This window comes from Neopelma chrysocephalum, unplaced genomic scaffold (assembly GCF_003984885.1).
Source record: "Neopelma chrysocephalum unplaced genomic scaffold, ASM398488v2 Primary Assembly neopelma1_26, whole genome shotgun sequence".
Taxonomy (NCBI): domain Eukaryota; kingdom Metazoa; phylum Chordata; class Aves; order Passeriformes; family Pipridae; genus Neopelma; species Neopelma chrysocephalum.
Genome location: NW_020897695.1, coordinates 13,754,662 through 13,780,150, shown reverse-complemented (window position 1 = coordinate 13,780,150; position 25,489 = coordinate 13,754,662). Strand labels below are relative to the sequence as shown.

At 40.0% G+C, this 25,489-nt stretch overlaps 1 protein-coding gene across 2 annotated transcripts in view; it reads right to left on the bottom strand.

Moving 5' to 3' along the window:
* Positions 1–10,653: 10,653 nt before the first annotated feature.
* LARS2 (leucyl-tRNA synthetase 2, mitochondrial) overlaps positions 10,654–25,489 on the bottom strand; it is an 86,290-nt gene continuing 71,454 nt past the window's right edge. Inside the window, exons 19-21 of one of the 2 annotated variants that reach the window (XM_027675618.1) lie at positions 24,617–24,728; positions 16,177–16,304; positions 10,654–11,019 (exon numbers count right to left, since the gene is read on the bottom strand). In XM_027675618.1, the coding sequence (XP_027531419.1) occupies positions 10,840–11,019; positions 16,177–16,304; positions 24,617–24,728 (420 nt within the window). In that variant the 3' untranslated portion in view covers positions 10,654–10,839. The remainder of the gene's footprint in view (positions 11,020–16,176; positions 16,305–24,616; positions 24,729–25,489) is intronic. The other variant, XM_027675619.1, reaches the window with a different exon arrangement.

Here is a 25,489-nt window from a genome sequence, read left to right as displayed (position 1 = left end):
ATGATGTCATAAAATTATAGTTCCTTTCAAATACAGTGGCCTGTGCGTGTTACTTAGAGATGGGTCAAATCATGTTGTTTGCTTGAAAGGTAAAGGAACAGGGTGTAAAAGTGCATTCGGGATGCCCCAATGTAATCAGACACCTCAGGCACATGATTAAAGACTTACCCTTGTGATTCTACACTTTGCATCCCAGGCTCCCTCCTCCGTCAGCATGGGCCAATTGCAAAATTTCTATGGTAAAACTCAGCTGGGGGTGCTCAGAGGTTGAGGGGGGGCTGCAGTGGGAACTGCTGGGCTCAGGAGAGCTGTGTGCAGGGAGCTGTGGTATCTCTAAGTAAATTTACCTGTGCAGTTGATCCTACGGGCCCAGACACGTGTCCTGTGTTCCCAGAACTTGTTATTGTAATTCTCCCCCGGGCTCCAGGAGGTAGGGCCAAATGTTAAGGAATGTGGAAATTTGCTGCGTTTAATAATTGTGAATTGGGCTGCGAGCAAAATATGTCAGAAAAAAAAATCTTCTCCCCTCTTTACCAGTTCCCTTACAAAAGCACTCCTGAGTGACTGAGGCCAAATCTAAAATATTCTGACTCTTCCAGTGAGTTTTGGCCAACGTGCTTAAAAATCATGGCACTGTGAGCCCCTGGAAAAGATGCCTGTCTTCTTTCAAAGCAACCTCTGAATTGGTTTGGTGCCTCGAAAGAGGCTCCATGCTGAACCAAGAGGCTGGAGGCTTGTCCCTGCAGAAATAGCTTTAGGCTGGAGCTTGAGCTGGTAGGCTGATAAACTTTGGACTCACAAAAGTTAGCCCAGCCATAGCTGGGCTTATATAACAGGGTTAGATAAGCGGGTTTATGGTTCCTAGGGAAGACGGGTGGATAGGAATCCCAGCACAGGGCAAAGCACAGCAGTGGAGCTCCCCCAGTCCCCAGGACCTAGAGAAGGGGGACCCCAGCACATGCTGCCATTAACCATAGCCTGACACTTTTTTTGAAGGATTTACGGTGTTGGAGCTTTTCAAAATATCAGGAAAATGTCCCAACTGTCAAAAAATCCTGTGTATCTAACCTTTCCAAGCCTTCCTCTGCCCTGGGGGTGAGGGAAGGAGGGCAGTCACAGCTCCTTCAGGCTCATCCCCACAAGTCCTGTTTCACTTTGGGAGAAACTGGGTGCCTTGGAGGCTAAACGTTGCCTTGCATAAGCCCCGACAGCTCAGGAGGGTTCAGCCTCCATCTGGACATCTGTCATGCAAAGCACAGCAAGGCCCTGCCTGTGGCAGGGCCCTTTAGGCTGGAGTGGAAGGGGTTTGCCTCCCATTTTTGTGGCTGGGAGAGGCCACAGTAGCCCCCAGCAGCTGTTTTGTGCCAGGTAGGTGTAGGGTCAAGCCACCAGCTACCAAGAGTGAGAGTGACTACCTCTTTTGTGGGACTTGACCAAAACCGTCGAGTTTGAGGTTAAGCTCAGCTGGGGCGGTGAAAGCCAAAACAGTTTCAGTGTCTAAAGAGCATCCTCGGAAAAGTCCAGTTCAGGTCTGGTTTTGCAACATCCTGGGCTGACTAGGAGACCCACAGAAAGGGGCCGAGGTGTGGGATGCCACCTCCCTGGCTTCAGGCTGCTTTTGGAGACCAGCTTAGCTGAGATGCTCTGTTTTCAGTATGACTGCTTTAATTTAAAATGGGGAGGGTCCAAAGCTAAAACAATAAGCAACAAAGTTGGTACTGAACCATGGATTGCTTGAGTCCATATTTGTGTGGAGAATGACAGAAAGGAAACAGAGCAGCAGGTAGATAAGGATTGGAGTGTGAGTCCCACCAGTGCTTTACTCGCCAGAGGAATCTGCGACCTTAGTGGACAAAGAGCAATTGAAAAGGAAATTACACATGCTCTCGCACCTTCTTGCATTTTTCTTACCAAAGTATGTAAAGTTAATCAAGGGGAGGTACATTGCGATCCAGCATATCAGACTCAGACTTGTGTGTCTGTTGGAGTTTTTCTCTTCCAACACACTGAAATGAGGCTCTTCATTCCTCTAGGAAAAAACCCCTTTGGTGGAACAGAAGTGTTTGGGAATAGACATCTCTATTTTCAGCTTTCAACAAACAAACCAAGGAAGAATCTGTAACTTCCCCTAGATCATGACTTTTTTTCTGACTTTCTTTTTTAAGGGTCATGCATACATTTTCTGCTATTACTTTTTATCTAACATCTGTAAGTCCTTTTAGAGTCCGACCCACAGGAGTTCACCATCTTGGGATGGAAAGGAGTGGGGGGAAGCAGTCTTCTTGCCAAACGGCCACTCTGGATGCTGCTGACCTTCACCAGCTATGTAAAGTACATTTCCTTCCTATGCCAAAGGATCAAATCAGCTGTCTGCAGAACAATGCTTGTGCAGACGACATGGAAAAGGCTGCTGAAGCCCTTCGCACAGGGAACCATCGCGCTGGGCTTGGCCTCCTTCCAGGCTCCTCATGCATGAGCAGACACTTTGATGGCAAGCGCCTTCGAAGGGGGATCAGAGCCAAGCAATTCAAAGGCATTTTGGTGTTGAATTCGCAACGCTTTCAGTGAACATTAGGCAGCAAAATACCTTTGAAGTTTCATGCTCAGATTTATTCTTTCTGTGAGATTTGGGCTAGAGCTATTCCCAAGTGAGCAGATGATTAACTTGAACTTTCTACTAAGACTGGAGATGTAATACTACACTGACTTGCAGACCCTTCTGCTGGGATTAGATATGGTCCTGCATTTTTATAGTTCCTGTGACTTTTACAGCCCATGCCTATTAAGAAATTAAGGGGTCCACGATTGCTGTTCTAGCAGAGGACCAAAATTTACATGCCAATTTGAATCAACTTATTCTAAACTCTATCCCCTGAGGAAAAAAATTTAAAAAACATTCCTCATTTATTCTGTTTTTGTTCCTGTGGGCAAGGCTTACACACTGCATTTACTCATGCAAAATAATGCTGACAGCTTGTAACTCAGCCCCACTCCACGTGGCAATCGCAGCTGCCCGTGGGGCGGAGAGAGGCGGGGATTTGGGGAGAAGCAGCCCCTAGTGGTGTTCCCAGGATTCGGCTCTACCTCAGTGAGAGTGCTGGGCACATTATCACAGCCTTGTGCTGGGGCGGCACAGCCCTCCAGGGCCGGCAGGCTGGGGCAAAGCGCTGCCTGCCGGGGTAAACAGGAAAGTCGCAAATGAGAGCAGGGAGGGGATCATCTGTCTTTATTTTTTGCTGCCACGTTGGGCTCTGGACTCATATTGCAGAGAGATGGAGCAAATGCGGAGAAATCCACCCCCCCACACCGCCCCAATCATTTTTCTATCTGTGAGAAAACGCCCTCAGATTTTAAAGCATGACAACAGCCCGGGGCTGTATAGTTTACAGAAAAACATGATTAGGAGGTGTCTGGGTGCCAATTTTTAGCTAGATCTCTCTCCAAAAGCAACTATTGCATAGTCAGTCTGCCTATTTGCAACCAAACTAGTACAAGGAACCAGCGGCTGGCAGCACACCAGTTTCTTTGTGGACATTTCCAGGTCTAATCCCTGGTGCCTGTCTCCCCAGGGCCATAGCTGTCCCAGGCAGGTCTTTTCCCAAAGAAACGTGGACTGTGGACACCATTCTGCAGCGCTTGAGATACATGCTCTGTGTGTTTTAGAGGTTTTAAATAAATGTGCCATTTACCTGCACCAGTCGGGTGCTCTATACCAGGTGGATGATGCATCCACAGGGCTGTAGGGCAAATAAGAGGGTGGAGGAGGAGGGAGAGATGGAGCAAGGCGACTGTAGAGGTGAGCCTGGGGGCTGCTGTGGGTGGGAAAGCTGGGCTCAAGCCGGGGGCCAGGCTGCTGGCTGGGCCGCTGTGGAGGTGGAGAGGCCAAACCTCAGCCTCTGCCTTCCAAAAGGTTTTCAGGAAACCAGCAGGGCAGGGCTGGAAGATGTTGTTCCTCCCCATGGCTGCCCCAGGGGCCCCTGTATTCCTCCAGGAGGCCTGCCCTGCCTGCTGCCTGCTCTGCCAGCCCTGCCTGCAACCTGCCTTGCCTGCTGCCTACACATTTAACCCCCAAGCTGCAGGGGCAGCCTGAAGGCTGGGGGCAGCCCAGGTGCCAACCATGCAGCCTGGGTTGGTGCATACCCTCCCCCAGGGTGAGGGCAGAAGTGGGTCTGTCCGGACTTGGATGTTTTGCTCCTGCTGTGGTACAAGTGCCTACTACAGGGCATGATCTCTACAGGGAATTATGCTAAGAGTATTAACCAACATTAATTTAATTAACACTAAGGGCACAGAAGGGCCAGGGCAGTACAGAGACAGCTTTCCACACTGCTTTTCAGAAGAGGTATGGATGCTTCACACAAAGTTTTCAGGGTCACATTCCTTAAATAGCTGCACCTGCAAGCATCACTGGAGTGCTGCAGGCCCTGCTCACATGTGGGTAAACTGAGGCAGGGAAGGGTTACCTAGCAGGCCACACCTTGGGAAGGTTAGAGGAACCATGGGGAATGACTGAGATACCAAACAGGAGTCCAGAAGCAGCAGAGAGAGAAGAGGCTGCAGATCCCCAAGCTGCAGCAGTTCTGTCTCAATGAGGAAGGCCAGAGCTGGGTGCCAAGTGCTTGGCTGCTGCTCTAGGGCAGAGAAAGACCTTTACCTTCCTTTCTTCAGCTTCTCCAGGTGCCATCAGTGGTGGTGGAGACACTGCTCTCCCTTCACTGTCTCTCCATGGGGCCAAACGCTTTTGGTGGCTAGAGTTGCACCAAAATAATGCAGATAGCTCTGTTGGTTTTCCTGCCCCTGCTCAAAAGAATATGGAATCGTTTGTTTTCTCCATTTTCTACTGAAAAGAGCCTTTTATCAGAACAAGAATTTGCCTGGAGAATTTTCCAGCTCTGTTCCCCTGCCTCTTTATCAGTGCATTAACACAAACAGCACTGTGACCTTTTTAACCAACATATGTGGCCTTCAGTAATGCTGGGCTGGAAGCACTCCACAGGTCAGACGACATCCTGCCATCAGTCATCGGCCTCACGTGGCTTGGTGGACTTCGAGTGGATTTGCCAGATGCAGTCAGTGCATCCACCCCATTCTTCTGTGCATGTCCTAAGAGAAGCTCTCTGACTAACAGATGTTTTTAAATGCTCTTTCACATGGGAAAATTGGGAAGTATATGTTTTTATTGCACCCTTGCTATTTCATCTAGCCACGTGGATCTCCAGGGATGGAGACGTACTTAAGAAAAATATTCACTTTTAAAAGCTTCTACAGATTTTTTTTCACAATACTTTCTTGGCTTAGCCAGTCCGGCAACGCACACTTGTATTTCTGTTTTGTGGCAATTAGTAAGATTTGCTAGTTAAACCGCTGTGTGTTTAAAGACAATTGATTTCCCTTTGTAGCACAAAACAATTTCCTGTTATGCCAATTCTCTTAATCTTCATCAGAAACAAACCCAGGCTGCTGTTGCCAATAATGTGTCAAGTTCCTTTATTAAATCAGTCTCTTTTCTGCCCTGGTTGTGTGTCCTGTGTTTATTATTCCTGATCAGTGGACTGGATCACCTACAGCTGTTATGACTATGTATTTCTCTTCACATATTGTTGGCAACAAACACAGTTATTGAAAAGCAACTCCCCTTGCTCGGCAGCTTGTGCGTCTCTTCTGGCAGTGGGAAGTGGGTGTGCTGGGAGATCCCTGGACCTTTTACGCTCGGTTTTGGCACGTGTAAAAAACTACTGGCAGATAAGGAAGTTCAGAGCCTTAGATGTGAGTGTGGGCTGTCCCCTTGGAGCCAGCCCAGGGAGCACAGCTGTATCTAAGAGAGCAAGCACAAAGGTACACATTTCTGCTCACATAAATGTATAGGTTCTGTTTAGACTTATATTGAGGAAGACCAGGCTCCTCAAATAAAAGAACTTCTTATGCCCAGCACAAGCAGAACGTGAATATTCAACTCATTATACTTAAGCCTGTTCTGTTTATACGTTCCTTTGCTGAGTGAGCAAGTCAGCTGCCCAAAAGGGAGACCAAATTGGTGTGGCCCAGGCAGATGAGCATGCAAGGAAATATCCTTGGTTTTCAGTATTGGAGGGTACTTTTTGACACCAAAACCTCTTACAGGTTTGCGCCATGTTCACCTGTTGACTTGGACTTGAGTTTGCAGTGTCTCATGGCCAATGTAAAGGCTGGCAGAACAAAAGCCATGAGGACTTCTCTGCAGTGTTGCTACATCCAGGCAAAAATACTCCCATTCAGAGGCACTAGCAACTTAAAAAGCCAGGAAAACCTGTTCAAACTCTGACTACATAGAACACTAGAGCTAACTTTGTACGGGAGATGATGCTGGTTTACAACTCTCCAAGGTTTAAACTAGACCTGAACTTACCCAATCCAAGGTTGACTTCAGTGAGAGAAGTGCCATGAGACTCAAAGGTTGTGTGTGACTTGGGGCCTCCTGGGAGAGACGGGGTTAGTGCATTGCAGACTGCTTTGTGGTACCGGAAAGTCACATTATTCGGGAAAGGGGAAAAAAATCCCACCTTTCCTCCACATGTCAGGCAAGATCTCTTTTATCATCTGGGCTGCAGATGAGAGCTCTGATCCTGTTCCCTCCTGCACAGAGATAATACTCCAGTTCAGTTCTTCTCTGGCTATGGCTGAGACTTGCTAAAATCTCCCTCTGATCTACTGTGATCAGCTTCATTCCCCTGAGACACAAACCCCATTTCCATGAAAAAAATCCAAAACCCACAGTGTAGTTTCAGCAGCACTTTTTGAAGTGAAAGCAGATGTTACCTGGACTGGCAGAAGTCAGCGGGATAGTGAGTATATTCACCACTCAGGTTCTGTGGTGATAGACCTGGCTGCATATTGAACACTTGTCTTACAGCACTGTCCTTTGATACAAAATCGGCTCAGGTCATAATAGGAGAGGACTGAAGAAACAGAAGCAGAAAAAGCATCCAGCAAAACCAGTGTATGTACTCTTCTGAGTCAATAAATATAAATAAATAAAGGCAATCCTGTCTTCGTAAACTGCAGTAAGTATTGCAAAACTACAAAAAACCTCCCAAACAAACAAAACCCCCAATCTTGTACTCATTTATAACCAAGCTTTTAGAAAAATCTCATGTCCTGCAAACCTCCCTAGGAAGGAACAACCAGCAAAGCACTAGTTAACATTCTTTCTGGTTCATGTTGATTGTAATTGGTTTAGAGAGTAGGAATAGCTTTCTGTGAGGCCTTACACTGAAGAAGGAGAGACTGCAAAGCCTGCTTGTTTCTTCTGGAGGGAGAATTTCCACAGATAATGCAGGTCATACAAAGTCAGATCAGAAAGAGCCATCGTTAATCAGAAGTCAGTTCTGAGGCATTACTTTAATCTGGTAAGAGAGCACACAGAGCTGATTTCGCACCAAATCTCCATGTTTGGGCTCTGGTGAAGGACATGGAAAAATATAAGCCTGTAGAACAACACCCTTGTATAGGTTTTTTTTCAAAGCACAGGTGGAACAGTCTGGCTAGAGAACTGTCTTAACTAGTGACCTAAACTGTAACAGTGCCTGCTAATGTGATGTAAAAAGCCCTACTGCCTTGCTCCAAAGCAGCATGGGCATGTCCATGTCCCCTCAGTCACTGGAACTGACTATGAAGCACTCGTGACAGATAACACATTTTTCTACACAGTGGTGTCTTCCAGCACATTTCAGTGTCCCCATCACCCCAGCATCTGAGATCCTTTCTCATGAAATCAATGGCACTGGAAAGGTACTTAGTGACCTTTCAGGACTTCGCCAGCTTTTGTTTTTCTGGAATCAATGTTTGAAGACTGGACTTTATTGAAATTTAGTCGCATGAACCATTTTGGTTAGAAAGTGTGCCACTAATTATTTTTTAAATTTGAAATTACTTAAAATAGAAATTCAATACAGGTTGGATCAGTGCAATGACCAATCTTCTATCACCTTGAGCCACAGGATGCTGAAAATGCCCCTTCCGTGTCATGGATCCTTTTCTTGGAGTAGTTTGTCCTGGATCTATCCCACAGGGTTTAGCAAACCTCCCACATCATCTTTGGTTCATCATTTCATGGAATAAGGACAGTGGCAGCAATGCCTTTTTAATGTGTGCAATGAACACAGTGCAATTTGACTGATCACTCGCTGGCACCTTCCTTCTCACTTCTCAAGTATCCCCCTTCCACATTTAAAACTCCCATGCTATTTACCCTCTGAACTCTTCAAGAGGACACAATCTGTAGTAATACCATATACCATCTTCAGCATAAAGATGCTGTGTGACACAAGTAACAACTGTTAAATAAACGAGACTTCTGTGATAAGTTATTTTACAAAGGCTTAGTAACAGGCTTCAGCCTGTGTATGATTACCAGGCCCATCTAGGCACAGAGGAAACCAGTGAGTTACAATCATTGTAAGATAAATGGCAGTCGTGCTTCAGAGCAGGTCAACCTTGTAAGAAATGTCAGCAGCTGCCAGGACAACTGCACAGTTCTGCAGCTGGCACCTCTGCTGTCTTTCAAACATACACTTACCAGGGGATTAGGCTCTGTCACACTGCCTGCATCATCTCTCTCACTCACTTTTTCACCACCTTTTTTGTATCCTCTAGACCACACTGAATTACAACTTACTGTAAACACACTGGCATGATTTCTGACCGTATACTTTTTGTGCGATTTCTGTTCACTACCTTTCCTTTTTTAGCCTGTAGAAATCCATTCCTTATTTTGATTTTTGCCTGAATCACCAACCGACATCTACAATTCACTTCCTCAGGCAAGAGCAAATACCCACAAGTGCTAACAGCAATAAACACTGTGGGCTGCTGCCCGGCCCTGCAGTGACTGCAGCTTTTGTTTAAAGGCACCACAGGGCTGCTGGGCTTACAACATCTTTCTGCATCCTTGTAAATTTTAAAAGTTTTTATTTACACCAAACATGTCACCTTTCCCCCAAAGAAAAACTCTGTTAAAATGGTTCCACAGGGTGTGTTGAACTTTTATACAGAAAAGAAAAAAAAAGCAGGACTGTGCTGTGCCACAGATTTTACTTTAAAGGATCCCTTTCATAGTCCTTTTAGGCGCTTCTGAACAGGAGTTTTATGAATTTATAACAACATATATGTCAGGCAGACACTGGAATTCAAATTATTTTAACTCCAACTAAAGGCCTGTGTTTGAATGTCTGAATGCATTCCTTTGTGGCTCAGATTTCTGGATCTTAAAACTGCGAAGACCGTATCTTCATTATAAATATTCCATTCCTTAAGTCATTCTTGTGTCAAAGGACTGCTGGAGAGAAAATCTGCACAAGTGTGGTCCAGGAGGAAGCAGAAATCAGAAGAGTTTTGTTGCAGAAGTACAGATGCCAAATGTGCTTGCTGAGCCTGGCATCTCTGTTATGTAGCTACATCTTTGGTACCAAAAATGCATAAAAGCAAAATGAATATTGGCATTGCTTAGTTAGTACCTACATGGCAATGTGATCTGTCTTGATCCTAGTTGCTTAGGATCTATTGCACTTATCTACTGCTACGGGGGAGATTTTTGTTGGTTTCCTTTTAATCTAATATAGAGTCTGGATGCCTGCTGGGCTGGAGGGTTACTACAGATCTCTGTATTTGCCTAGCTGGTTATTACTGCTGACTTCTTAACTGTCAGGATGGCTCATAAATGGCTGGCTTATTGGACTAGTTAGTTTAATGACTGTTAAAGGAAAGACATTCTTTCACAATGAACCCTGTAATTGTTTCTTTGCAAACTCTTTTTCAAGCATTTGCTAAATACAATAAACATTTCCATGTGGATATAACAGCAACTCAGCGTACAAATAACAGGGTTGGAATGAGGCATGAGAACAGCTCTGCATTTTATGAAAGTCAGATTGATTTTTAGAGATATGATGGCTATTTTCACTTAATGAACCCCTCAGAAAAAAAAATTCAATTCAAGTTTTACGATGTAGGCATTACAAGAACTAGTAGAGGCAAAAAGCACGCTGTCTGCCTTCCCTGCTGCTGCATTTCTAGCAGCCAACTCAGCCCTTTCTTGAATCCCCCGAAAGTCTCTGAGGTGGCTCATGCATAGGAAGTAACTCTCGTTCTGTTCCAGGCAGAAACAACCATCAGCACTTTGCTGAAGTTGAATCTCTCATGTCTATGCCAACACAAATATGCCAGCTAGGAAGGAGAATCCTGGCAAAAGCAGGGCTTGGCTAAATAATCTGACCTTTTTCTTGGCTTGGCTCTGAAATTTGTGTGAAATGTATTAAACTACCCCATTCTGGCTACCTGCTGTGCCCAAGGCTATTGGTCAGTGCAAAGAAACTACTTTTTAAACTAGCATGCTGTAGTAATGTTTTCTTAAAGCTTAAAATGTTAGTTAAAGGTAGGGTACCCAAACATGAGACACAGGGAGCAAAGCACACCTAATATTTGGGGTAGTACAGACTCAAGGCAGTTGTTTAGTCCTGGAATCACATTTATGCCAAGCCAACTTTCCAACAGGATGTATTTCTGAACTGACACTAGCCCCCATGAGCTTTATATAATTTACATTCTGTTACAATTGTTTAGTTCTTCTGCACTTTCTTCACATTCTCCCAGAGAATACAGACAAGCAGCATCTTACTGTGATACAATAAGAAACTTTATTTCTGCACATTTCTCCGCATGGAAATGAAGATTTAGCAGCAACCTGATTTTAATAAGATTTCTTCCCCACCTTTACATGAGATTGAAATAACCATAACTGGCATTTTTTAATTCGTTTCACCTCAAAAGGATCCAGCTTCCTTTTACAGCCCAGCAAAACCTTTGCTATTCTTGCACTAAGAAGTTGATAAGGGCAGTTCGGGGAGACAGAAAAGCCTTTTTAATGGTTCGTCCCTGGAGATGCTTGAGTCCAAGTTCGCTTTGAAGAACCAGCTCACGGACTTCTTCAAAATTGCGGGCTGCTTGTTGAGGCACAGAAACTTTGCCGCAAGCTTTGTTATTGATCTGAAAAACAGACATGAAAACAAGAAAAAAACAGAAGTTACTAGACTGATTTCTACAATTTCATTTCCTGGATCCAATCCCCCGTTACACAAGGGGGAAAGTGGAACAAACTCTCTCTCCTCCAACACCACACTTTCTGAGTAGAGGATAAAATTCTTTGTATCTTCTCTCCATCTATCATAAAATAAGAAAATGAAACTCTGACTCATGATACTAAAAAAAAAATTGAAGAAGTGGCCACAGGAAGTCTTAGTTCTGAAGACAGCAAGCAGCACATGACTATGCAATGCAGTGATCTTTTAATTTTAAAAGTGTGACAGTTATATAAGCTGGATAAAATGTTTTTTCCGGTGGGAATCTTGGTTTGTACATACTTCTGGGCAGGAATTTGGATTTACAGCTAAGAGATGTCTTCCAGAGATTCAAATGCAAAATTTACTATTTTTAGAAAAATAGGCTTTAACTTGTTATGTGTTTCTCTTGTACTAAATGCAAGACTCATTAATCCAACACCAACCACAAAGATGTCAACCGCTCATAAGGTAATGCTTTCCTGTGCTGGGCTGGTTTTCAGAGCAGCTTACACGCTGGTTTTGCATCAGCAGGGCAGAATCATGTAAGTAAAACTGAGCAAGGCCTTCGGAGGGAATTACCTTAATTTATCAAATGGTTTTATATATCCTTTCTGTCATCCAGTAAAAGAGTAGATAATGGACAGAGACTACAGAGCCTGACTGAGTACCTTTCTGGAACTGGTGTAAAATTAATTATTACAAAAGCTTTCAGATTTATATGGACTATTTTTAGTGCATTAATGAGAAGAATATCAATCCCACATTTTAGAAAATGAAATAATTTGAATTTTTAAATCCAGTTAATCACATTACTTGCATAAAAATCTACTGTAGATACTGCAGATTTCTGACCTTTAGGTATCATTGTAAGGAATTTTCAACCATCTAAAAGAAACATATGTTGCTTCATGCAGCTTGGACATAAAAATGTACACGGCTTGGTTTTCATCTGGATTTTATCCAGGATACCTGTATGCAACACATGACAGGTGAGAGAGACCTAGTTCACTTACCTAGTTTGTATTTTATTGAAAAGAAAATAATCTGTGCAATTCTCTGAGAAAGGAAGTTGGGACAGATTTTTAAGGAACAAGATGAAGTCTCAAATGCAGCAGGGATGAGTTACTTCTGTTTTTTGATTAGACTTGACATTAATTTGTGGTGATAATGTAGGTAGACGTTTAACTATTCCTACATGCATCCATAATGTGACATCATAAAAGGCTGGCTGTCTTAAACTTTGCCTTTAGCACCTGGTGCAAAGTAAATCCCTTGAAAAAGACATAGGAGTTCATTTTTAAAGCTTTTCCTGAAAAATAAATAAAAGTAGTTCTTTCTGACAGGACACTTCAGAGAAGAAATGCATTCCACAGGAAAAAGAAAACAGTAAAATCCAAACAGATACAGTTTTGGTGAGAATATAAAGCAAGCTTCTCAGCTTGCTGCTAGGACACGCAGCCTGCAGTTCAAAACTATGCCTGCTTAGTTAAAATGTCGTTCACTGTCCTCCATCATGCAAATTAATATGTTCCAGTGGATGGATGTTGGCAAGGGGAAATTTTCCACAACTAGCCTATTTGGTGCTGTTCTCAACAGAAAAGCCAAGCGGTCTAAATCAACTTGGTAAATAAATGACTGCTAGTGGTTGTGTTTTCCTAGAAAGGTCGAGAAGCCTGGGCGACCTGGCACTGTGTACCTTCCCACAGCATGTCTCCACCTTCCCACAGCATGTCTCCCGATCTTCCCACACTGTACTGTGAGTTGAGTCCAAAACTCCTACCAAACAGCAGATTGGTTATGATTTCACCACGTTTGCATTGTATTGTAGATATCATGAAGCGTTTTAACACTATTCTTAAAATAGGCATCTGCAGATTTAATTGCACGCTGTGTGTAACAAGCATCTTATTCACACATCCTTTCAGTCAAGGGCTTAGATTCTCAGCAGGACAAATACCTTCTGCTATACCTCCCTCTCTCTCTCTGTATCTCACTAGACCAGCATAACCCTCAGCATTTCCAGATAAAAGCGGCAGCACAAGAAACTTTGATGCTGGCAGCTGTGTTTCTCTAAAAAAACATGGCAAACTGCAAGAGGAGAAATACATGAGTATTTGGTCCTTTCTTCCCCTGAGGAAGGAAGCTGTTGCTTTTTTCTTCTCCTCTTTCCCCTCACCTTTTATTTTTTTTAAACATTTGACATTCTAGACTATTGTGGATCTACAGGGAGCTAGTGGGAACTAGAGAAGTTATAGAATATGAAATGAAATAACAAGAGACTGAAAAATAAGCACCTGTAGGCTGCAGAGAGGAATTTTTAATTCAATGCAAATATTTTTTTTACCACTGATGCAGCATCCTTCTGAGAAGTAAAAATGAAAATAAATATCTGTGCACTGTTAGGCCTCCCTCATAGGCTAAAGCGAGGAACATGACACCAACTCTTTTTTTTTATTTGTAAAAACAGCAGTTTTAAGACCACATCTGCTAACAGTTCTGCACCACCTAGAAAATGCAAGGAATGCTAGTCAGAAGTGTGCTCATAGGATGAAATGCACGCTACATTCAGGTCAGATTTTTCACAGCATTAATAATATACAGTATGATTAAAAATACTTAACTTTGCAATAACATTTAGAGTAACAGATACTGCACATATCCAGTGAATTTAAATGTCTTTCTCGTAGGCAATCTGTATTGTATCAGCCGAGGATACAATTAGTTGGTTGCTTTTGTTGCTTTGGGTTAAATATGGAACGAAATAACTCCAGCACAGACAGGAAATAATGAAGTATTTTTTGTGAGGAGAAATAAAACCAAAATGTCTCAGCAGGCAAATCCCTGGCAGCCTGAGGCAGTTTGATGTCTTGAGAAGAACAGGGTTGTGGCCCAAAGACTTGGTTTGACTGTACGGCCTTGTGAAGAGACACTGTCTCTTTGCAACTAGAAAATCCCTCCATATGTGAAGTGTTCCTTGGTTTAATGAAGGCAATTTAGTTTTGTAGCCATACAAAAACCTACAGTGTCCACAAGACTTTATAATATTCACATTCCCTGCACCCCCACATTTCCCTCTTGCCTTGCTCTTACAGTAGAAAGCCAGGCACACTCTGTAGGCACTATTGTTAGAATTATTCCCAATTGAAAAAAGCAACTGGTCTTCCAGTCACTTTCTTTCTCAGAACTAAGAAAGGTATTTACATATATCACATTTTTCTATGAATATATGGCTCAGAACACAGGGGATGCTTTTTCTCTTATTACAAGACTGTTACACAAGGCTACAGCTTTGACAAAGTCAACCAGAAAAAGAAACAAAAATAATTTTCATAATGGCTGTTTAAAGCAAAATTAATTTTTTTCTGGTTTCTATTTTTGAAAAGGAAATTTTAATGTCAGTAGAAAAAGTATCAGTGAAATGTTTAGGCATTTTCATGTTTGGTTGTGTAGTCTTAAAAAAACTGAGTTCAGAGTTTTCCCTGTATTGTTGCAGTTGTTATTTCAAATATATATTTAATAACATGTTTGCTTTAACCACAACTGCAAAGACGTTTCTATAATCACACGATTTCTCATTCATGACTTCCTTATAAACTGAACACTGGAATTCAAGATGTTTGCTAGCTGTGCTTGGATGTGAAGGTTTATTTTAAGCTTGAGCAAAGTGATTATACCTCAGTGAAGATTTTTACTGGTATAAGTAAATGCTTATCACAGAAAGAGAGGGCAAGGAAGAGGAAAAAAACAGTTCATCCACAGTGACTGTAAGGCTAAGTCTGCTATTAGTCCCAGCCAGCAATTGAGTCCTTCTCCTTGGTTTGGGAAAAGATGCCAATTGAAAATTTCCTTCAAAAATACATACTCCATGGCCTCCGTGAAGGGTATATGTTTAATGTTGGAAAAATTAGTATTTTAGCAGCATTTCTCATTCTGTTCAAATAGACTGACTGAGAGATCTAGCAAGATATGAAATTATTTGCAAAGATACTTTGATTAAGGAAATCTACAGAAACATGACTTCTCCTCCATTTCATTCAATGTCCAGGAACATAAAAAGTGTTCAAGTTGAAGCATTTAATTTAATTTAAAACATTTAAGTTTAGTGTGCATGGTATATGAAAGGTTATTCTTTGGTGAACAGTGGAAAAGGCAGGACTCCTGCAGATCTAATTGTATGCAACTATGTTAATTACAGACTATCATAATGCCTGAACACGAAGAACTTAAAAGCAAGTCAGCTGATGGAAGAGCTGTTCATGGATCCCATGCACTTGGCTCCAGGCACTCCCTCTAGAGCCTGCAGTGGCACTTGTTGCTACTGTGCACTACCTAATGAGTTAACTAGAGACATAGGAAAAAAGACAGTAAACTACATTGTGTATGTGCACATACGCATGTTGGAAAATTACAGGTTAACTAAATGTAGTTATATGTCCACTCTTCTATTGAACTGCCAGCTCTTTCCATAGACAACAAAGGTATTAGAGCTCAAAGAGAAATTGGAATGCAGTTATAATATTCCCCAAGATACTTGTTTTTCCTCAACCTCATTCCTGCAAATACGCTGTCCTGAAATGTGCCAGAGATTCATCCTAAGTCAGATGGGAAACATGGTTTGGCAAAAATCACAACAACTTAACCCAGCTTATGAGAGGTTCTATTAGGCAACCACAGCACTACAGGTACCACAAGAAATGTCACCTAATTATACATTTTTGCACAGGGCCGAATTAATAAATGCACTATCAGGAGAAAAATCTGGAGGGACCTGTATTTTGATCATAGTTTTGACTGTATCGTCCTTGCCCATGGCTATTCATTGGTCAAATCTCTACAGGTACTAAATATGGAGTCACTCTGAAAGGTTTATATTTAGGTCATCTCCGTTTCAGACTTGCTACATTTTTTCATTTAGGAAACCATTTTAATTACGCAGCACAACTGCAATTGCAGCTTCTATTCTCAACTTTCACTGAGCCATCTAATAAGGGAACTGATTTCCACAAGAGTGGAAATTCCATCATCCTCTGAGCTCATAACACATTAGCTGGCCACTACTGAAAATCGATCAAAATGCTCTTACCAGTACAGACATCTCCACAACATCTGATGGCTGAAGGTACTCTGGGTCTACTTTGGGCCAGGACTGATGCAGTACGTCAGCATCCCAGTGATGATGAGTACAAAGTTTATTCTGCATATGTGCCAAACCTGGAAAATGAAAACAGTCAAACATTCAGTGGTACAGTAACCAGAACATTCAATCTTTGGAATTTGTTTGACAAATAAGATCAGGATAAAGTTGACTTTAAAAGCAAGTGTCATAGGAGGAAATAACATTGTTTAGATTAGCATACAACACATTATAAACAGAAAGACATACATCTTTGAAGTGTTTGTTTTATACCATGCACAGGGACATTAACATGAACAATGTGGGCACATTGTAGATTTGAGTTGATACTCTATAACTCTGCCATAAGCACAGAAGACCACTGTTTATTATTTTAAATTGTAATACTGCAACAGAAGCTGACCTCTACTTCTAGAAGTCAATCATAATACTGCATTTATTTTCAGTAACGCCACCAGTTTGATTAAAATTTTGCTAACAACTCAGAATGATAAACAATTATGGCTTATTATTTTACCACCTATAATATGCTGGGTAGTTTCTAAATTTGCAAGTCAAGCTATTTGTAAGATTTTCTAGATTTTGTGAACTATATTTTCTCATAAATTAAAGGTGCTACATAGGAATGCCTTGCACAGCTTGCTCTCCTTCTTATGATTTTTACATTCTGAAACACTTTATCCTTTGATTTTATTCTTAAAAACTCCTAAAATGAGTATAAATTATCTCCTTTTATTACATAGGCTATGCTCTTCCCAAGAGAATTCATTCCTGATTTGTTTAAGTAATAGGAAAATACGATACGAGTCATTCTGAAGCTGCATTCTTTAACTGAATAAAAGCTCCTGAGTGGGGTTTGTGTTGTTGTTTACTCCAGCTGTACAATAAAACAAAAAATTTCACTTATCAAGAGGCTGTGAAATATGATCAATGTTGATGATGATTGCTCTTGAGATTCTCACAAAGCTAGGGGATTGTTAAATTAAAAACATTCTCTGTGTATGAATAAGAACACAAACTAATACTTTTCATAAGCACACGCTTCGTTCACAACTGCAAAATGTATGTGAAATCTCATCTGGTTTAGGGAAACTCCAGCAAAAGCATAAAGAAAACCCATCAACACAAGATTCTCTCTTGATTGGGACCTGAAGCTATTCAAATCACAGCACAACTGCAGATATAGGAGCAAACACAACACGTGCACAGTGCATACGTGAATTCACTTGGGTGGATTGTTTAGACTAATACAGTGAATAACAGCAAACAAGGACATAAAGAGAATGCAACTTCCTCCAGAAAAATCCACCAGATTTTTGTCAGCACTTTTTCAGACAAATGACACAGTCGTGCTATTTGCTGAATGACTCAGAAAGAGGCAGTGGGGCGGACCGATGGGAGCTATTTCAAATGACAAGCAAGAATGTGCACATTTCCTATTGACAACAACTATTTATTAGGTAAATAATTGATTAAAACACTTCAGTGGATATGGTTTTGTGTATTTTTTCTCTTGCAGCAGTAGCTCAGAAACTGAGAGAACAAAACATAGGAACTGAAGATGAAAAAAAATCTTCACATTGATGATTCATTATCACACTGACTTTAAAGACAACAGCTGTTAGATTCTTTCCTTTTTGGCTTTTGAACATCCAGATGAGCTCATTTCTTTCCAACCAATCACATGCCTTGTGGCAGGAGCATGCACACTGGCCACTCCTTATCTTCCTGTTGAAGAGGATTCTTCAAACTATTTAAAACCAACTTTCTAATATAAGAGCTTCTGTCTACAAAAGCAAAACCAGGGTCACTTAATTCCTGTAGAGGCTGTCAGTCCTAATAAACCTACTAATAAAAAAATAATTAAAATGTATTCTGAAGCAAAGTGGTACTAAGCAAAATGTCAATCTTTTGGTTCATTTTCTTGCTACAAAATGAGCTACGAGCTCACCCATAGAAAAAAGACAAGTACAAGAGTCAACAGAACAAGTTTCAGAAAACAGTTTGACAGGAAGGCAAAATGAAGGTTTTTGTTATGTCGCCTGTTTTGCTTCCTGCCTTAATGCACATTTTCTGAGCTGCAGAACACAGAAAACGCAATTATTTGGTTTGTATTTTCAAAATTCAACAAACCAGACCAGAAACTTCATTGCCACGATCCAGAATGGTGATGGTCTTCTTGGGAGGACCTAGACAGTACCTTTCTCCAGCCTTCCCACTTGATTCTGAGACACTAGACAAAAGCACTGTTTGAGACGTTAAAAACTGAGCATTTCCCAGATTTTTATTGTGAAAACATGAAAACCTCATGTTATTCTCTTACTGTACTGGAAACTGTTTAATGAAGCACATTTTATGAAGCGATGTGCATTTTGCTTCATATTTTTTGATGTATTTTGCTTTTATGGCTATTGATTCTCCTGTAGATGTAGGACAGAAAGCCAGCTGAGAAGATTTTAGTTTACTGTAAGCTGTTTACTTATAGGTACCCATCTGTACAGGACAGATCAAAGACAATACTTGTGGCTCAATCTGAAGCCCTGATCCTGCTGTTGGATCTGCTTCAATGGAGCTCTCCTGACTAGCAAGCTAATGCTAGAACAAGGTTTCCCTAAGCAGTAACTCACAGCACTGGAACGTAATTTAAAACACCAAGTTAAACATGTACTATATTACTGTAAATGAGTGAGTTGAGAGGAGGGGATAGAACCAGTCTAACAACTTTTCAGCTCAGGGCCATGTTTTACGAGCATTATACGAGTATTTCATAAGCATAACACTTCCCCTAAGGTGCTACTTGGGAGGGAAGAGCAGATTCTCATTTTAAAAAGATTTAAGAAGGAAGACATGGAAACAATTGTGTATCAGCAAGGTGTTAGGACAGCCAGGTAACTCTAGTCTTACAGAAAAAATAAGCACTGTAAAAAATTGTCTGTAAAATTCCAGCAATTGTGCAGCCACGTGGACACAAAATTATGTAGGCCAGAGGAAAAGCTGTGATTATAAAGTAAATTGAGAAAGAACTGGCATGGGACAAGCACTGGCACAGAGAGGCTAAAGCAGAAAAGGGAAGGAGGATGGAAGTCTTAATGGGTGATAAAAGGAAGTTAATGAAAGCATCTGAAACAATGACAGTATCAGAATTTAGGACTAGGGATTTTCTAACAGAAAATATAAGGTCAGAGGGGAAAGTATAAGGTAACTATGCGAGTGCATTACCCAAATGCTGCTAACTTTTGGATTTAGCTAAATTGAAACAACAGAAATCTGTTAAGTAAAAATCCACCACACTGGCAGACAATAAAAAAGATTCTAAAAAGCTCAGATCAGGAGTGTGTAAGGGCAAACGGTGATGCATTCTGGGTCAGTATCTTACTCGCCTCTGCAGCCTCTTTCTGGGATTGCTACCATGTTATTTTGTTCCTGATATGCTTCTTACTACTTAATGAATCTCCCTATTTGGCAGATTCAGGCAAGTTGCGTAACTGAAATACTTTTTTGCAGCTCAGGAAGAGTATGTCTGTCAGTCATATGTGAAACAGTCCGCAATCTCAAAGAAATGATAACAGCTGTTTCCAGACAGCTCTGAGAAAAACTGTATCATACTACTGGTAAAGTAGTACAGAACTAGGTTGTGAAAAGCCTGGGTTACTATAAGCTAACTCTGGAATGTGCTTTCAACCTACCAAACTCCACATGAGTCCTTTTAACCTTCTAAAAAGGATCTGTCTTCCTCCACTTGATGAAATTACTATCGTTCCTTTGGGTTATTCTCTTGGAGGAAAAAAGAATTATTTTTTAAAATTCCAAATCATGTTCCTTTTTGGATTTGTGATTTCCAACTAAAATCCACGACATCAATTAGCTTCCACTCAGCTCTATTCTTTACAGAAGCCTTCTCGAGCGAGGACTGAATTCAAAGACATTCTTGCAGAAGAGCTATCACAGTGACAGTTAAAATATTGCTAACATAATTATACTATTACAAATTCCAAGAATTATCTTTCATTTCAATATATCTTAGGGTATGTTTATGATCAGTGTACATCTTTCATGTCCCTTCTCTAATAAAAATTTAACAACTCACAATAAGCAGTTTCAGATCCCTGTCTGAACAGCAAAATATTGTACTACTACAAACAAACTAAAAGAAAAAGTCTCAAATGGTGTCTGTATATTCCTTAGACACAAGGTTTCAGGAAGGAAACTGATTTCCTCATCCTGTTAGTATTCATAAACTGCCAAGATATCAGCCGGATGAACTCTTCCCACACTGAGGGGTTACAGTTGCTTTTCATGTTATTAAGCAATAAACCAGTGTATTCTCTGCACAATTAAGACCATTAGGTTGACACACCAAAATACCAAAAACTGTTCCTCCTCTAATTAGGAGAAAGAACTCCTTCACACACATAATATCAAAGTACGAGGTTGATATTGTTCAGCTGCTAAAAGGTAATGCACTTACAGAACAGCATTCAAGCAGCTTTTCCCTCATTCAAGCTGGAAATGTTTACTGCCAATACTGAAGTGTGCTCTTCAGCTTGCTCACCGGACTCTTTGTTTCTACCCGATGCATTAAAACAAGATGGCCACATATAAACTAAACCCCATGGGAGAGCAATTCTTCAGCTGTAGATGAACAAAAATTTCTGTACATGGAATCTAATTTTACTTTAATTATACTTACAATTTGCACATTACATCAGAATCATCCTTGGGATATCAGACTGCAGTTCTAAGTTTGCAGTTTATCAACAAGCTAACAAAGAAAACATAGTGGACCAAAAAGCTAAAATTTCAAATGAACTTGGATGAAACACTAGAAAAGCAGGATGGCATTATTACAATCAAATTTACTTATATCACTGATGCTAGTCATTACTTAAAATGTCAAGTAAAGCATCTTTAATTAACACCCTAAAATAATCTTCGCAATTTTCATAATATTTTCATTAGTTGGTAATCATTAAGGTCAACTGATTTGCAGTTAAATCTATATGTAAAGAATATTTTTGCTAACCAAGATGATAACTACATACTTATTTATATACTTAGCCAAGTTTTAATTTTTACAAGCTGTTGTATTAGAAAACACTGATTCGCTTTTTTTTTTTTTTACATTTTATTGTGATTTATGTCAAATAGCTTTTAGATTGAAATGGTAGTCAATTATCCAGCATTTTTTGCTGTTTAAATATAAATGCATGCAGAATGCAAATGTTTAAGAAAATGTGTTTGATACTTTAAATTTATTGTATCATATTTTGCAGTTAAGCATTATTTTTTGACCAAAAGGAAAATCTTTTATGTAATTACTGAATAAAAGTAAAAGTATCAGATATTTTTGACATCAGATCCTTCAAGATTTTAATATTTACAGATGATAGCCTCTTTTGCCTAGCTTTCTATTCCAAAACTAGGAAAGGAAAAACACAATGGTTATTTTTTTTCAATTTCCAGAATACCTGTCATTTAAACTAAAATATTACTATTTGCACCTGCAGAACAGATTCCAGTCGTCAAAAGTAATTTTATTACCTCCACACAGTCTCATTCCAGGTGCTTAGCCAGAAAGTTCTATAGTTCTGTGGTTTAATTGTCTTCAAATCTTTGGCAGAATTAATATAATAAAATACATTAAATCAGGGTTTTATTGTAGGTTGTCATTATTTCACATTTAGTTTTAAGTTCTATTATATTTTCTTCTTAAATGTATCTTGGCCATAATCAGTGATCAGAAAAGCATAAAAGGAGAGATTACAATGCAACTGTGGAAGTATTATTCATTCTGTGAAGTACAACACAAACAGTAAAAATTATCGAGAATGCTCTTTTCTTCTCTAAGACTGCAGTAAATGAGTGTTAAGCTTATCTCACTATGTACTCAACACTTTCTAATGAGAAACACCAATAAGAAAGGAAAATCCTTTTTATTCAAAAAACAAGCTTGAATACACAAGGAAGTGTAACGTGGTTCAGAGTTAAGACAAGTCAATGTTCCTACCAGCATTCCTATTCAACTGCAAAATTATCTGGTTGACATTAACTAAAGGGCTTCCAAATTTCCTAGTTTCATTTTCCCCTGTAGAAAGAAAAATGCTGCTTTTTTAATCACTAAAATGTAAAGATTGTACACGAGTTATTTTAGAACGAAATATCAATTTTTAATTCTAAATAGTTTGCTTACGTGTTGTTTATTATTGGCATTACAATGGCAGACATAGGCTTCCATCAAAGAGTGGGGGTCCACTGCTATAGGTGCTATTTATAGAGCTAACAATATACAAACTCCTTTTCCTGACTAATTTACAAGACAGGAAGCAGCATTATCCCTACTTTTAGATGCAAAGCCAAGATAAAAAAGGAGAGACTTACTCCGAGTGTGTATGGAGAATTAAAGCACAAAAAAACCCTAAACAGAGTACTTAGAAACCTTAATTTTCATACTGAAATTATTTAAAATAAGAAAGCATCATTACCTATACATAAAGTTTAAGAAATTGGTTACATCAGAAGTGCAACAGGACTTGGTTGAACCAGAATGCAATTCAAAACATGAATTTGGGGAATCTTTAAGACTATAGTTGGGCATTTTCCACCAGAAATCCCAATCCCAGGACAGAATGGCTACATGTTGGCTATTTCAAAATAATATAGTCTTCTTACCACAATGCAGCAGTAAAATGTGTATGTTCTCCTAATAAAATTGTTTAATGATTCTGATATAACATAATGATCACCATGACAAAAGGGATTGTGATTTTCAAGTTTAGTAATAAAATTCTTCAGGCAATAATCACCACATGATGTTTTTTTATGACTTCTGCACTGAATTACAATGCATAGTCTTTGGACCACACAAGTAAAATTATATCTTTAAATGCAGACAGAAGCCAAGGAGAGTACACTTCTATTTTATTTAAGTTTCCTTTTCATTCTGATACCACAGAAAATGTTTATCATTCTTATTCTCCAGTGATTTGAGTAGTAAGAAAAGACTCCCTTATCTAATATTCAAAATGTTATAGGATTAAGCTTTATGTTTCACAAATTGTTAATTAAGACGTCCTAGTATTCTTTGTCGTTTTATCAACCATATTTGATAATTCCGCATTCCCTAACACATTCAAGTTCAATTCAAGTTCAGAACGCACTGTATATATAAGCAATTATCCTGGATCTCTTCCTCCTCCATCTCAACCAATGTGGAAAACAAAGCCGTGCTAATTTCATTTAGCAGTATTGGTACTTCGTAGCATAAGAGAACATTGATCAGAGTTAGCTTTCTCCAGATGGATCATGTCTGATGCCACTCTTTTCTAAACACTTAAGCCTCTATTAAGACATTTTAAAACCACTGAAAATGAAAACACACACACAAAAAACCTCAACCCGCTCTCCCTAATAAATCCTGTTGTTTCCATAGTCTCTGCCTCTGTGTTATTGCTCTGAACAAGAATAGTTTTTCCTTGGCAATCAACATTATTATAGGGCCATGCACAACACTGAAATATAATCAGTTTAGTAACACTACTTTGTAAACTTGAATGCACAATGTTTCAGGATGACTGTTGAAAATAAAACCATTAAAACAGCATCCAAAAGCTAACATTAGGTCCAAAACCACATAGCAATTTGTGGCCAGCCATAATGCAGAAGAATATAGTCCTATCTTCCCACATACATCTTGGGACTTTTCCCAGTAAATCTTAAAAGCAACTGCTGAACTCTGGCATGCACGTCCCTTATTTCATAGGCTTTAACTGTAGCAGCACCACACAATTTAGCCCACTTGGTATTCAGACCTGTACAACCGTGACAGATCTTAAAAAAGATGTCTTGTCTACCATTCCCATTCCTCACAAGAGGTTAATTTGCAGTATAACGTCCCTCAGTCTCTGCAGCTTTCTACAAGAGAGGGTTTTTATTGAGCACTCCTTTAGTCTTTTTAGCATACGGCCCTCTGACATGGTTCTCTTTGCCTGAATTCCTAAAAGAAATTATTTGTAGTCCAAAGATTCTGAAACAGTTGTTTGAAAAAGGACTGTTTCTGTCCTGATGTTTAGCTCCTAATAATGCCATCCATATTCAGGAGCAGCTAGCAGTTGACATATAAATTCCTCATGCAAGTCCTGTCCTGAATTTTTTTTCCCCTCTCCCTTTCTCTGCCTTTCAAGGTTTCAAGAAATCCACCTTTGTATGGGAGGAGAAAGAAACTAAAGGCAGAAAAGAGAGATCTGGGACTGCCACAAGTTCCAAGTTTGTTTAGGAATTATGACAGAAAGTGACAAGATAAATGAAGATTTCAGGGATAAGTTATTCGTGTACTAACTTAAAGACATTTTTACAAATGGAACATCACTATAAAGTTTATTTCTATAAATACCTTTCCACATCTCTGATGCAATGTGTGGAGCCATAGGTGCAACCATAATGCAGAGGGAAGCCAAGGCATCTTCAAATTCTGTGCTATGGAGAATAAGAGGCTGAGGAGCTTGCTAAGTGAAAAGACAAGGAAAAGAAAACAAATTGTTAACATTCTGAGGTGGGGGGGAAAGTAGTTTAATTAAGAAGAAAATGCAGTAATAAAACCTAAAATCAATGTCTTGCTTAGGACAGTGTCACGCCACAATAAATTGGAAACTTATGAAAAGTTCTGGAGAATTAAAATCACAACTCTTGGTGCTCTCTAACACTTAGAAGCTAATCCTGAAGTGGCTGATTAAGACCCTTGGGGATCTGCTCTAGCACAGCAGTCTGAACACAGACTCATGTGGACAACAGTGGTTCTCAAAATCATTTTGAGTGCTTCCATTTCTAGAAGTGCAATCTTAGATAAAACCAGAACTATCTGAGAAGAGGTGAAGTACTTGTATAAGACAGTCAAACAGTGCTGGATGCAGCATGGGTTTTGTTGGGATAAGGTTCAGTTGTACAGAATCACAGAGTGGCTTAAGTAAAGCTGAATTTAGTGACAAAGTGAGGGTTTAGAGCTGAAGGAAGCTTAGGGAATGAAAAGCACAGCACACTCTTTTACTGTTTGATGTTCTGACTGTTTTAGTAAAGTGTTCTTCTTCTCTAGTACAAAAAATGTTCAATTTCTTGCAAAAGGTACAAGATTGGTACAAATTTGTACAAAAGGTATAAATTTAAATCTTCATTCCTCTACTGTAACTTCAAAGAAAAGATACAGCACTACAAGTAGTTGGATGAACTTTTTCTTTCCTTGTGTGAGAGATTACATCCCATGGTAAATTCA